The sequence below is a fragment of the Larus michahellis genome, chromosome 5 (genome assembly GCF_964199755.1).
Source record: "Larus michahellis chromosome 5, bLarMic1.1, whole genome shotgun sequence".
NCBI classification, from domain to species: Eukaryota; Metazoa; Chordata; class Aves; order Charadriiformes; family Laridae; genus Larus; species Larus michahellis.
This window is the reverse complement of record NC_133900.1, coordinates 59,495,622-59,509,333: the sequence shown is the minus strand read 5'-3', so window position 1 is coordinate 59,509,333 and position 13,712 is coordinate 59,495,622. Positions and strand designations below refer to the sequence as shown.

The 13,712-nt window shown below is 39.1% G+C and overlaps 1 protein-coding gene across 3 annotated transcripts in view; it reads left to right on the top strand.

Moving 5' to 3' along the window:
• The window catches only part of STK32B (serine/threonine kinase 32B), a 173,505-nt gene that overhangs the window by 150,628 nt on the left and 9,165 nt on the right, over window positions 1-13,712 (top strand). For all 3 annotated transcript variants that reach the window (XM_074589075.1, XM_074589076.1, XM_074589077.1), the window contains exon 11: window positions 299-363. In XM_074589075.1, coding sequence (XP_074445176.1) covers window positions 299-363 — 65 coding nt within the window. The remainder of the gene's footprint in view (window positions 1-298; window positions 364-13,712) is intronic.

Here is a 13,712-nt window from a genome sequence, read left to right as displayed (position 1 = left end):
TCATTTCAGTGAGGTTTTATAACTCCGTTCCTACACCTAATGATTTTGAGTGCTCATGAAAACTATTCTTCTCAGAGCTATCAGACATACAAATCCTCAGGAATTCTTTGTGGGGAACTTCTTCCAAAAGAAAGAAGGATTGATTGTGCTATCACTGCCCACTTTTGAAGAGTCTTCAAAATGCCTTTTGATAGTGTTCATTCATAAGCTGTTTTGTTCAGTGTCGTTTCTGTTGTTGTGATTTTTGTCTATGATTTTCTGTCTTTTTTAATCAACCTATTCATGCTGTTTTTTAAAGAACGTACACCTGCAGCAGTGCTTGGAAACCGTTAGGAAAGAATTCATCATATTCAACAGAGAGAAGTAAGTGCATTTCTTAATGCCTGTTTAGCATTCACTAGTGAAATTAATTTGAGAACAATTTTTTTTTTTCCTCCCAGTGTAAGGAAAAGTGATTGATGATCACAGCAGCAGGGGCTAAAAGGCTGGATTTCCATTGATTTCTTCCTCTTATAGTCTCTGGTGTGGTGGTTTTGTAGTTCTTCCATCTCTGAAAGCAAGCAAAAGTGCTTCTGGTGAAAGTATGTTGGAGAGATAAGGTAAATGTCACTGAAACTCTCCAGAGAAACTGTTAGCAAATAAGCAAAGGGAATACAATACAAGGGGCTGCTTTTTCACAAATCGAATAAAACCAAAGGAAGTGATAACTCATGACATTTTAATGATATGAACTGCAGTATTTTGACTTGGAAACTCTATTCATACTTCACCACCATTGAAAAGTTAATTTCAACATTAGTTATTTCAACACAGCTAAATAGTAAAACTGTATCAGACATGAAGCAAGTGCTTTATAGTCTAAGCATCAGCCAGAATCTGTAGAAACGTGTCTGAATCCCAAGGAATCTTCCTGGTCCAATTAATACACTGAATTTCACATAGTTTACTGTTTTGAGTTGCAGCCACTGTGGACCTCTTTGTATTAACGGATATAGCTCATGACAGGGGAGTTGTTTGTATCTTTGGTCAAATTATCGCATTTCATCCAAGTATATTCAGTGGGTTTATTTGACGTAATTATATCTGCAAGCCTTTCTAATGTTGTTGTGAAATGTTAGAAATTAATTAAAAAGTTGTGACTATCTTACTTAATGCTTACAATGCAGGTAATTACTGTCTTCTGTAATTAAAACTGGCAAAGGGATTGACAACTTTGCACAATTGACACGATGTCATGAAGGAAATTATGTGATGGGTAGCCCCATTGTCCTGTTGGAATCTGTGGGACTTGTCTATGCCCAATACTGACTGCTCACAGAAACTACGGCAAGGACTTACAAAGGAAAGAAAGGTCCTACAGATTCTTCATGTCCTTTTGCATGATCTCTAGCAGAAGAGGGCTATACGTTTATGTAAGAGCCATAAACAAGGAAAGACAGACCAAGACAGTGCATAAAAGGCCTCCAGAAGATAAGTGGACTTACCTGAATCAGTTCTGGTATCAGTGAACTGAACTTTGTAGGAGTTTTATTAACCTATAAAAATCAAAATGATTAATATTGTAATAACAAGCTTAGAAAAAAATATTACATTGATAAATCAATTTAATGTATTTTCAAGAAGTTGTTCATACAACTAGTTTATGTCCAGATATGACCCCCTCACCTACTCCAGAATCATATATCAAGGAAACCCAATATACAGCAATTTTTGAAAGATAAAATAAAATACCATATTTTGTTAAAACACTTCCAGAATCTCATTGTGTGTGTTCAGTAGCATTGGCAATTTCTTGTGACATTATTTTACTGTGTTATTCTTAAATCTTTTTTAGCAGTGCACGGGAATTTCTTTTTTTTCATTTTTTTTCATATTGAACAACCTCAGTAACATGACAAGCTATAAAGGACTCTGAGAGGCTGTTGAGAGATAAATGAGAAGTTTAAATGGAGTACAAATAAAACACATGCACTTCATTCAGAACAGCATGTGTTTCGGGCATTGCTTGATTGGCTTTGACAAGGTAAAGGAAAAATATTTAGTATAGACTTACAACAGATCCTGCATTGTCTTAAGCCATTTCTTGTTTAAATTGTATTAAAGCTGAAGAAGGACATGGAGAGACCTCTGTAATGCTTTTCAAAGACAAAAATGTTGATAAGGGGGGAAGCAGAGGTCAAATTTAGAAGTGCAAAGTGAATTCAAGTTAATGGAAACAAAACAAGAGCAATGTCAGACTCGGGTGTCCTCATACCGGAGAGAAGCGGCTACACGCTATACACAAACTACACATGGTGTGTTTCCTTAGACCTTTCTATGCCCTCAGGCTGAGGGTGTACTTACATGGACTTCCAAAGCCATGTGGCCAATCAAGCTCTTAGGAAGAGCTGCAGATGCTGAAAGACATGAACTGTTCCTACAAACACTATATCCAATAATTTGTGACCGTATCATTAGGTGAGGTGTCAACCCCAAGCAGGGCTTCAAATCAGTGTCAGATTAATACAGCTAGATGTTTAGATATTCCTCCGTGTTCCTCTATGTAGTCAGAATTGCTTCTGTAGTCTAGCTGTTTGAAAATATCTGCATACTTCCTTAGATATTTGTTTTATTCAGCTACAAAAAGCTACATTTTATTGTGATTTAAGCCTTCTGCTCAGTTTATTTCAGTGGCACAGAACACTACATAAATCCTAAGAAAGTATGAATCAAAAAATTTAGCCCATCTTTCAAGGGAAAAGATGAGAATCTGCAAACTAAAAGGATTCTAGGAAAAAATTCAGATGTTTTTAATTGAGCAGCCTAAATTGACATAGTGATGTGTAGGTGGTGTGGTATTAACCATCCCAGTTCCACAACATCTTGCCATCCAATACTTGTAAAACATCTGCTACGAAAAGCAGAATCTGTTTTTATTGAATGTCTTGCTGGTACTTCCAGGCTGTGTCTCTCTCTCACTATACATCTTTCATCCTGCAACAGATACTGCAAATCTTGAAATACACCGTATTTATTTTCTTTCCAAGAAGCTTGGGAGACTGTCAGGAACTCTTAAACTGCAGTTAAGGGATGGGGCTGGGAGGGGGTAGAGAAAAGGCTTACTAGGCTGAAATGAATTAAAAAATAATTCAAGAGACTGCATGAAATAATAGTGTAAGTTAACGCTGGCAAAGACAGAATGTGCACATTTTCACTTTTCTATTGCTTTCTGCAGTTAAGTAATTGGACCCTGGTATTTATAGGAATGTTTTAAGCAAGATGAGGAAGCATGAGGAAGACAGAGTCCATTTTAGCTAAGCCACGCTTCCGAATGAGTAGGCTCAGTTAAAAAGGCTGATGTTTTTCCAGATGGCTTTACCAGTAGCATTCAGGCAACATATCTTCTCAGCAAGCCTTCCGTTGCCCTTGAATGTAATTTATTTGGTTGGACTATACTTTACCTATGTAGCTGATATCTATGATTTGAACAGTTATGAGATAGGATGCAATATTTGAAGAATTAGAAAGAAATAGGATATAGTATACAGTCAGAGAGCACAAACTTACACTGCAGAATGATAGAGCAAATGTATTTTGTTAAAATAGGAATTAGGAAAGGAGGACTTGGAGCCATGATATTAGCTGTTCTCTTTATATATTGGATTTAACTGTACAGGGCTTCCTGGACAAAGAAGTGTGAAGTCAATGATTATTTGCAGTGGGTAACAAAAGTTAGATTTGTATATCTTTACTTACACACTCCTGTTTGCACAGTGTCTTAGAATCATAGAATCATAGAATTGCTGAGGTTGGAAGGGGCCTTTAAGATCATCGAGTCCAACCTTTAACCTACCCTGACAAAAACCACTTCTAAACCATGTCCCTCAGTGCCCCATCTACCCTTTTTTTAAACACCTCCAGGGATGGTGAATCCACCACCTCCCTGGGCAGCCTATTCCAATGTTTAATAACTCTTTCAGTGAAAAAATGTTTCCTAATATCCAATCTAAACCTCCCCTGAGGTCTTGTGTTGATACTATTGAGAATTCACTGGGGAGATGAGGAGGAATGGAGGGAAGACCAAGTATGCCCAGTTTCTCTGTATAAAAAGCCAGAAAACAACTCCATCAAACAAAGAAGTTTGCAGACGATGAAACAAAACCATTTTCCATTTTCCTAAGATTTGTATTAATGCAAAAGACTGCCCTGTCTGCTAAAAAGGGCTAACAAAAAGTTACAGAAGAGAAGTCCAGGTGTAGTTCCGTATTTCAGTTTAGCTAGGCATGTCCTCATTGCTCTTAGTGCTATAAAACAGTCTGGGAAATTTGTGAAATCTGAAAGGTATACTGCTTTCATGTCTGCAAAATGGACACTGAATGTTCCGAAATATTTCTGTGATACGAGTTAACAGTGGTTCCTATGATACAACATTTCTTCTAATAAAAGGAAAATTGAAGCTGGGCCATGCTTGTCCTCCACACCCAATGTCATTTCCTCTTGGGACGTTGATATACAACTCCAAATAATGGAGCAGCAGACCAGGAGCAGCTTTAGGGAGGTGCAACTTTCATGGGTTGAAAATACTTTCTATTCCATGTAAAATGGCTAAGCTGTTCCGAAGAGACGGCTTTATACTTTCATCTTCATTTATGCAGGACCACATGAAGCATCCAGAATGAAATCCCTTACACTGTGAGCAGATTTTTATCTTGATTTTTCGCCAGTGCTTCAGATACCAGGGTGGCTGAAGTGTCTCTAGGTGGAAGGCTTTATTCTCATTTAACTAGATATTTCACTGGGTGTGAGATACAAATTAAAATACATGTGTGTCTTCTGACATGACACAAGTGTATGTCATCTGTCCACATCAATGTTATCTTGCAGTATCTTTAAGAGAGGGGTACCCAGGTCCTGATCCAAAGTACGATAAAATAGGAAAATCCTTTTACAATCCAAGTTTGAATGTGGTGCAGGAAATGTTTTCTGTTCTTCTTAAGAGTGTCAGTGATATCTCTTACTTAGTTTTGAACACATAAACTAAATAAACTGTGATCTAAAAATGGTCCATGTACTGGGTCTTAGGTGGAGAATATGATCTGAGCTTGTTTTCAGGGAGTTGTTTGGCTCCTTTTGCTGACAAATTATTTTTTTTTCTGTTTTTTTTTTTTTTTTTAATCTATTTCTATGGATAGATATTTTATTATATCTAGAAAAGCAGCACCAAATGTTCTGCAGTATCTGAATGTGTATTCCTATAGACTTGCCAGAAATTTTTTGAGATGTTGCTCTTATTTAGAAGTTGTAGGCTTTATTTTCAATTTCTTTGTCAGGGAAAGAAAGATTGTAAAGATAAAGTCACACTGTTCATTCATAGCTTTATTAAAAAGCTGAGCACAGATTATTTTGCTATTTTTGTGCTGTTATCACTAAGCAAATCTTCATGTACATCTACATCTGCTCATGAATGTCCAAACCCTGAAATAGCCAAAAATGAAGAAATAAGATTCAATATTTGCTTGTAGTGGAATCACATTTCTCATCCTTTACGGCTCCTGAGCCTCTTCCTCTTTAAGATTAAAGAGGTGAGCAAACAAAGAACAGAGGAGAAACCACAGGAAATATCTGCTCCTCAGCCAGAACAATCCTTCAGTTAGACGCCTCAGAAACTTGCCATCAAAATTATCAGTCTGCTAATGAAAGCAAAATCATATAACCACATTTTACTGAGCAGAATATGTATTCCATATATACCGTGTATGTGAAAAAGGGTTAGAATTCTGCAGAGTTAGTGTAATAAATGGGATGGAGGGATGAACAAAATATCCATATTTTTATCATTTCTAGTGGCAACTTTAAAAAACTTACAAATGACTTTGAAGTTGGAGGTTTTTTTATTTAAAGCTAATATCCTGCAATAGCATTGCAGTGATATTCAGCTGTCTATTCCCCACTGATCTGAATGGGCTTGCCCCCTTCCTAAGCTACTGGTACACCTTATTTCTCTTCTCAGTATTGGTTCAATGCAATCACACTAAAAATTCTTCCACAAATTGAAGCAGTCAGATGGATGCTGCACATCTACCTCTCTTTTCCTACTGTAATTCCTACTGTTTGGCCATACCTAGTTCTTTCCTAAAAGATAGTACACAGCTCTAGGTGAACAGACACCTCTCTGTTCCTGGAATAAAGAGCAAAAGTTGAAGGAGCGTATTTTAAGCATATTAAGATGCTTAAAATCATGTTGTCTGATTTTTCCACATCATAAGTGAAAAGATTACTTAATATTCTCTGCATTTTTTATAAGCTCAAATTTATTATCTCTTTCTTTGTAGTTGCTTTACTTTCCTTTCAATTGTCTTTTCAGATTTAAATCCAGAGTCCCTGAGTGCTCTCTTTCATTTCATTTTGATTGGAATTGAATATTCATAATGATTTGCAGTATACCTCAATGAATGCACTTTTCTTAATAGGTATTTTATGTCACTTAGTGTCTCCAGAGATATTTATATTATCATAATCTCCATAATATCTGAATGCTTTTTGGATGAGGCTACAGCACAACGTTTCTTTTCTTGCCACTTCTGCTGACCTTAATTCAGTTTAAATCCATCTCTTTCTGAGAATTTCAAGTGGTTGCGCTGCTCTTCACTCATCTCTCTCTTGTCCCTTTTGTAATGGGTATGTCTGGTTTTGGAGATTGCTCCTGAAATCTCACCTAATTAGAAAGATGCCTTTCTGAACACGATTGAACCTAGCTTGGTTTTGGGCACTAATAACTGCTACTTGGTCACACAAGCCCTTTCACTTTTGCCTTTGATTCCTGCTCATTATTACTGGCTTAGAATTACCAGGTCAAATGTGACCCTCTTCTTAGGTCTTCTTTAGGCCAAGCTGCCTAAAGATTTGAGTATAGCAGGTCCAAGATGGTTATTTTTCTGTAGGCAAACCTTCACATTCACTTTTTTTTGAGAGAATAGCGGTCATAAAAAGCCATTGTTTCAATAATATGTTCCCTTCACAGTTTCATGGGGGAAAATTAAAAAAAAAAAAAAAAAAAAGCTAATGAGTATCTGGAACCTCATTTTCAAAGCCTTCCAGGAAACATGGTGAAAGTTTTCCCAAGAAAGTAACCATATCATTGCAGTGGCTACACTTCACCAAATGGACATCCAGCTTTGGGAATGAAAGTTTGTGTGGGAATGCATGTATCAGAGCATTCTCTGTGCAGAAATATGGTCGTGGAAGGACCGGGATAACAGATGCAGATCCTCAACACTGCAATTCTTTTCCATTTACAGAAAATTTAACACAAATACATCTCATAAAGACTAATCAAAAGTCAGTTCACAGGCAGAGAAAACAAAAATCTTAACTTGCACATCTCAGACTTTTGAGAGGAACCATAACTGTATGATTCTGACCACCATATAATATATATATCTATATATCTATTTTTAATAGGTTACATGGGACAAATTGTATCTATGATAAATGCAGGCTGCATAACAGGTCGTGACTGTTCAGTGTCCATAAAGGATTACCCTCATGATTTCTATTCATCTCTCTTCATGGCCTAAACTAGCATAAATTCTCACTTGTTACAAGTCTCCATAAATTAAGAATGAGTCATGAAGACTGAACTCCTCATCCTGTTTTAGGAAAGCATTTTGGGGCCAGTTGCTGAAGCAATGCAGAAACAAGCCAGTAACGATGTAACATGATTATTGCCAGTCATTATGGCACCTTGTGCACCTGTTGAATATATTCATACAGGAGCCGGAAAAGGAGGTGAATGGTGAGGTGACGAAGTCCACTTCTGATACCAGAGCAGTCAAAACTAAATCTGACCGCAAATAGCTGCAGTAGATAATCATAGTCATGGTTATGAGTTGCAAGGTAATAAAAAATGGCAGCTGAAATTCAGTACTGATAAATGTAAATATGTTAGCAATAAAATAATCTAAACTTTACCTTTAGGACAATAGACTCTAGATTCACTTCAGTTACGAAGGAGAGAGATTTTGAAAAGACTGTGGATAGCATGATGCTTAGTGGACAACTAAACGGTGTTAATACGCTCAAAATTGCAAAGGAAGCTATAAAGAAATGAAATCAGGATATCATTGTGTGTATATAGATATATGTACATATATATACACCCGCATCTTCCATTCTGTCTACAGTTCTGCTTCCTTATCTCAAAAAAGATACCAAACACTTTGAACGGTTACAAAAAAAAGAAAAACAGGATCGAGCAGAGGTGTGGCATAGCTCATGTTGAAGGATTTCATAGACTTGAACTAGTTTAAACTCAGAGAAGTGGCAACTGAAAAGACAGAAACAGGCTAAATAATAATATGAAACTTATTGAGAAGATGACTAAGCAATGATTATTCACTTTTTCTGGTAACTCAAGGTCACAAAGGCGTTGGGCTGCAGGTTTAAAAGAAAACAAACCATACTTTTCTGTGCAATACAGCATGTGGCCAAGTGCTGCCCTGTATGCTAAGCATACGAAAAGATTCAGAAAAGGATTAGAGAAATTCATGGAGAAAGAGCCATCAAGGTCCCTAAGACATGAGACCTCCGATGCACTCATCGGTTTGGGGAGTCTGGAAATGTCAGAAGAGAGGAGGATACGTCACAGCAGACATTTGTCTCCATTTGGCTTGTTCTTTGACAGCGTCCACTAGTATCTGAAATGGACCACTATGAGAGGCTGGAATGTGTGTTAGTTGGAATGGCTTGGTATGTGCCTTTATGCTTTCTCAGTGCTTATAAGGTCTCCATCTTCATAATAGCACAAGGGTTGCACAGTAAAATGTACATATATTTGTGTGTGTATATATGCAAGTACATATATATATATATTTCCTTTTTGGAAATAGGGAAAATAAAGCATATTTAGGGCAGTAAGAGATTTAGTTAAGATTCAGATTGTCCCTTGCTGTATTTCAGGGGACATCAGGCACCCAGCCCCTGGGAAGCCCTCAGGGTTGTGAAACCCATCTAGAGATAATTTCCCTGTGTCCCATCCACATGCGCCTGTTGTGGGTGCACCTTAGTGACGAGCCTAGACGGCTCGGTCTTCAATACAGTGGTTTCCATGGATCCCTGTGTCAGGCACCCACCTTCCCATTGCATTGTGTAAGGAGGATTGGTGATTAACTAAAGGCTGAGAACTACGCTGTGCGATCACACGTGAACTACCAGCTAGGTCTCCATTGGCAGGGGGTCCATCCTTCAGGGAATGAGAGCGCTGCAGGGTTAAGTAGACTTCTTGTGAATCTAAGTTTTGGACTTTGTCAGAGAAATTTTGTGTGAGGAATAGGTGGAGAGGGATGAGCCAGCAGAGAGGTTAGTGCAGGCTGCGGTTGCTCCTTGGGAACTCACAGGCTCTGATTCCTCGAAGCCTGTGGCTGTGAGAATAGGAGAAAGGTAGAGCTGAACCAGCCTCCTCCCAGACTCTTGTTCCAGTCTGAGAACTATTGTCAGGTCCCAGTAATCAGACAGAGCTAGACTGGCTTTCCACATACCTTAATTCTTAAATTATTGACTGTACAGCCCCCATGGAGCTGCAGTTTCAATTAGAGATGCCACATTAAGGAAATCGATGCTGCTACGCAAATGGGTTGTCACAGCTAATATTTTCCCCGCTCACCTCTGAACCAGGATCCTCTTCTCAGCGTTCAGGGGAGAAGCAAGAAAAGCAAAGAGAAGTAACGAGATGGGATCAAATGGCTGTGTTTTGGTGATGGCTGGCTGCCCTTTCATCCAGTCCTGCTTTGTTGTGGCAATCTGGCACACCAGTTCACTGCCACAGAGCTGCAGCCACCTGCACCAAAGTCACTGCAAAGGCAGCAGGCATTTCACAGGCACCAGGCTAATATTTGTCCTTAAATTTTCAGTCTGTTAGCAAAATTATGCTTGTGCTGTGGTCTGCTGTCTGTTAACAGGCCTCTTCACCCCAGCTCCTCTGTAAAATCATCCTGCCCTGAGGTCCAGGGTCTCAGGGGAGATGGTACTGGTTGACAATATGGTTCCAGTGAAGTAGCTCTAACTCTAGATGCAGACAAGAATTGTCCTTCTCCCCTTGGACTTGACCCGAAGGATCATTTTACCTTGAAACTTGCACCAGAAGAATAAAGGACAAGAATATTTCACAGCAACTCCTGCAATCTATCTATCTTCTGACGGCTTCGCAAAAGGGTGAGCCTGCATCCCTCAGGGTACACACCAAAGGCAGGCTAGGAAATTAGTGTCTTTCTTGAGAATGAGATTTGGCCCACACTGCTGAGAAATATCCTTATTCATGGGCAATTGCCTGTAGTTTTAAATATGGATTCTGCCTAACTAGAAAGAAATTTTTCTCCCTATGGTCCCACAAAGTCCAATAAATGATTGGGAAATTTCATAGCTGCTTTCCTGTTGCTTGTACATGTGGATCTACGGATGTATCTAAACTAGAAAAACTAGTTCATGTTGTACAATGTGGCTGAACAAGACAGGTATTTTTTACGATGCACCTGGTCTTGGACAGAGAGTAATCCACTTCTAAAAGACACCTATTTTTCTAGTCTGAACATGGCTTTAATGTTAGCGTTAATTGGTTGTTTCAGTTTAATTTTCTTAAATGCCTGTGCATTATTTGCTGTTTTCATTTATTTACTTCATCTCTTCACTCTTATTTTGCTTTATCAATTCCCAGGGTAAACCTGAGATTTCAAGACATTGCAGGTCAACATGCTACAGCATCCAGTAAAATTTGTCACTTGACTTCCACATACTAGTATTTCACATGTCACTCACACTGTATGTGCACCTGAACCCATTATGCTTGATTATAAACTGCTGGTTGATAGAAAATTATATTCACAGGCATTTACTGAGCGTAATTACTCCATAGGAACTATCAACCTGAATCAATTACCCATGGTGCGAGCATATTTCCCCAAGGATTTTTGGAAAGGGTGGGAGTAAATGTCATGAGTGTCAATGGTACAAGAAGACATCTGTGCTACATGGGGCTACTTCCTCCATAATTTTACTTTTCATATTCAGCTGTAATAAAGCATAACTTTTAGTCTGTGCCTCAGTCATTTAAATTTAAATGGAGTTAAACCAGAGGTATTTGAATGATTACATGGCAATCTACTGAGCCATCAAAACACATACGTCACAGCGCGTTAGGAAAACAGACCTGAGTTTATGACTGTTTCTATTGAAAGAGTCACTACAAAGAGTACATGTTTGGGGTCAATGACAGACTGAGGTAAATATTGGTTAGACACAGAACAACCCCTACCCCAAAGGGCACATGGAAGATTTTCAAAGGTTTCTGGAACAAATGGGAATTAGATGTCAAGATATAGCCCAAGTCGTGCAGAAAAGCCATTGCTGTCAGACCCAGAGCCTGAATACGCTATAGGCACGACTGCATGGATGAACAGGCAATTGCACCCCTGTGCTCCTCGGTGACTTCATTACCCAGCTCTTGGCAGTGTTTATCGGCGTGTGCTACGTACCAGGCTGATGGGACTATTCAATTTCTGCACGCCTGAACAGTGTGGGTGCAAATTAGCTCTAATCCAGAGGCAAATTGACTCTGCTAAGCAGTGCAGTGTGTGGTGAGTTTATACAGCTGCTAGACAAGAGGGGACTTGAATCTGTGGTTCAGAGGGGAAAGGTGTATATTTTTCTAGAGATGCAGCAGGACTATATTCCCAACAAATTTTAAAATAATTTACTTAGTTTAAGCTCCTTTAGTACACTGAAGAGAGACTTGTATCTCCCAAGATTAATCTGTGACACATATATTAGATTACTTACACTGGAACTAATTATTCTATGTTAGTGCCTCCATGTATCCTATAGAGAGAGCCTGAACTAATCTTTCCACTGTCTATAGTTAGCTGGCATAAAATCCATCCCACAGTTGTGGTCTCTGTTAATTTCTGCAAAACTAAATGATTGTCTGCCAGCCCAACAGGCAGAGGTCAGCTGTGGTCTGCTCTTGCCTCTGCCTGCTCTCTCTGAGCGTCAGGCAATCAAGGGCATCTCGTGCGGCACCAAACACCACTTGTGGGGCAACTGCACTTGAGCCATATGTACCTACCCATGCGGGCAAGAAAAAGCAAGTTATAAGCATGAACATTATCAAGGAAGAACATTATCAAGGAAGACTCACGACATCCACTTTTGCTAGTGATATGGTGAGGTGACTTACTTGGACCCAGGTCTCCCAAAATACATACCCACTACTACACAAACACACAGTAGCATTGTCTTTCCTTTAAAATGGCTCTGCACATGTGGGTTCTCAACACAGACTCTGGAGCAGGGGGAAATTATCTGGGATTACAGACCCCAATTTTCAGTTTGGAGTTGTGTGACTCGGCGCCGACGTTGCTGAGTGATGAGTGTTGAGTCTGCTCCAGTCAGTCCTAAAGTCTGCCCTGGGTTGCCCCAAGCCTCGTCTGCTGCAGAGCAAGCTTGTGCCTGCCTTGGTTACTTGAAAATGCTTAGAAAATTCATACACTTTTCAGTTATTTCTGCTTTCATGCAAACACTACTGACATCACTCTGTGCACAAGCTAAAGAGCTGTGCACAAGCTATTTAACTCTGCCATGGTTACTGCTCCTCTGTTAGGTGTAGAGGGTTTTTAAATAAAAAAGAACATTAGTTATATGCAACTGTCTTTTGAGATAGTTTTAATTAGCTATATAATTAGTTTAATTAATTAAATCTCCACAGTTGGCATTCTTTTGAATCCTTCCTCGTTTTTCATGTGTTTAACTCTCCTTCTTCCATTTTCACTTTCTTTTTTTCCCCCTTATTCTGCACTTGTCACCTTCATTGTTGTTTTCTGCCTATTCTTCAAAGGCAGAATATCGACAATCTTCCATGCTGCTCATTGTTAGCTTGGTCTCTGGCACAATTTTTCCCAGGCCAAAATTGCTCTCTGAAGCAATTCCCTTCGTTTTTTTGAGGTTAACATAGACCAAAGGCTGCCTAACAGGCAGCTGGAATACAACAACTCTGCTCTGAAGATGAGAGAGCTAAGCCATAACGATGCGTGCCAGTCTGTGCCACTTAGCTTCCAGGCATCAATCCCTGCGCCATTTTACCTTCTGGTGTGAAAGTACTCGATGCCTAAAATACAGAAATTACATTCCCATGCAGCACTCCGTTTGCTGCCTGACACGAGAGCCCTCCTGGGAACTGCTGGGGAATGGGAAGTGGACGAATAGTTTGGCAGATGTTCAGTTTACCAGGTAACCTAATCTTAAACAGGATTAGTATATCAATTAGTTCTGATATATGTTGCTATGAAGTCAAAGCACTTCTCTTCAAATTGGGGAATTTCGCAGAATTTGGCCAGAGACTGCTCATGTGCCCTAATCATATGCCGACTCCTCACCCTGCTTTCCTTGGGAAGCAAACCTGAGCATAAAGGGCAAGACGGGATCTCAACAGGATGTGGACGATCCGGGAGTACTGTATTTGTTCTTTTTGATTAGCGTGTTTCCTTAAGATTTACACTGAGCAAAGGTTAGTGTTCTCTTCTTTACGGATGGAAGTGTAAAATAAGCAAATTTCCTGAACTTCCAATCAGCTCATCGGCTTATTTTTGTTAACTTTTCAAAAAAGAAAGCCAATCAATGCAGGAATTTTCACTCCTTTGTGATACATTTTGTGGCTATTTTGTTTTGAAAAGTAAAAATAGTCTTCC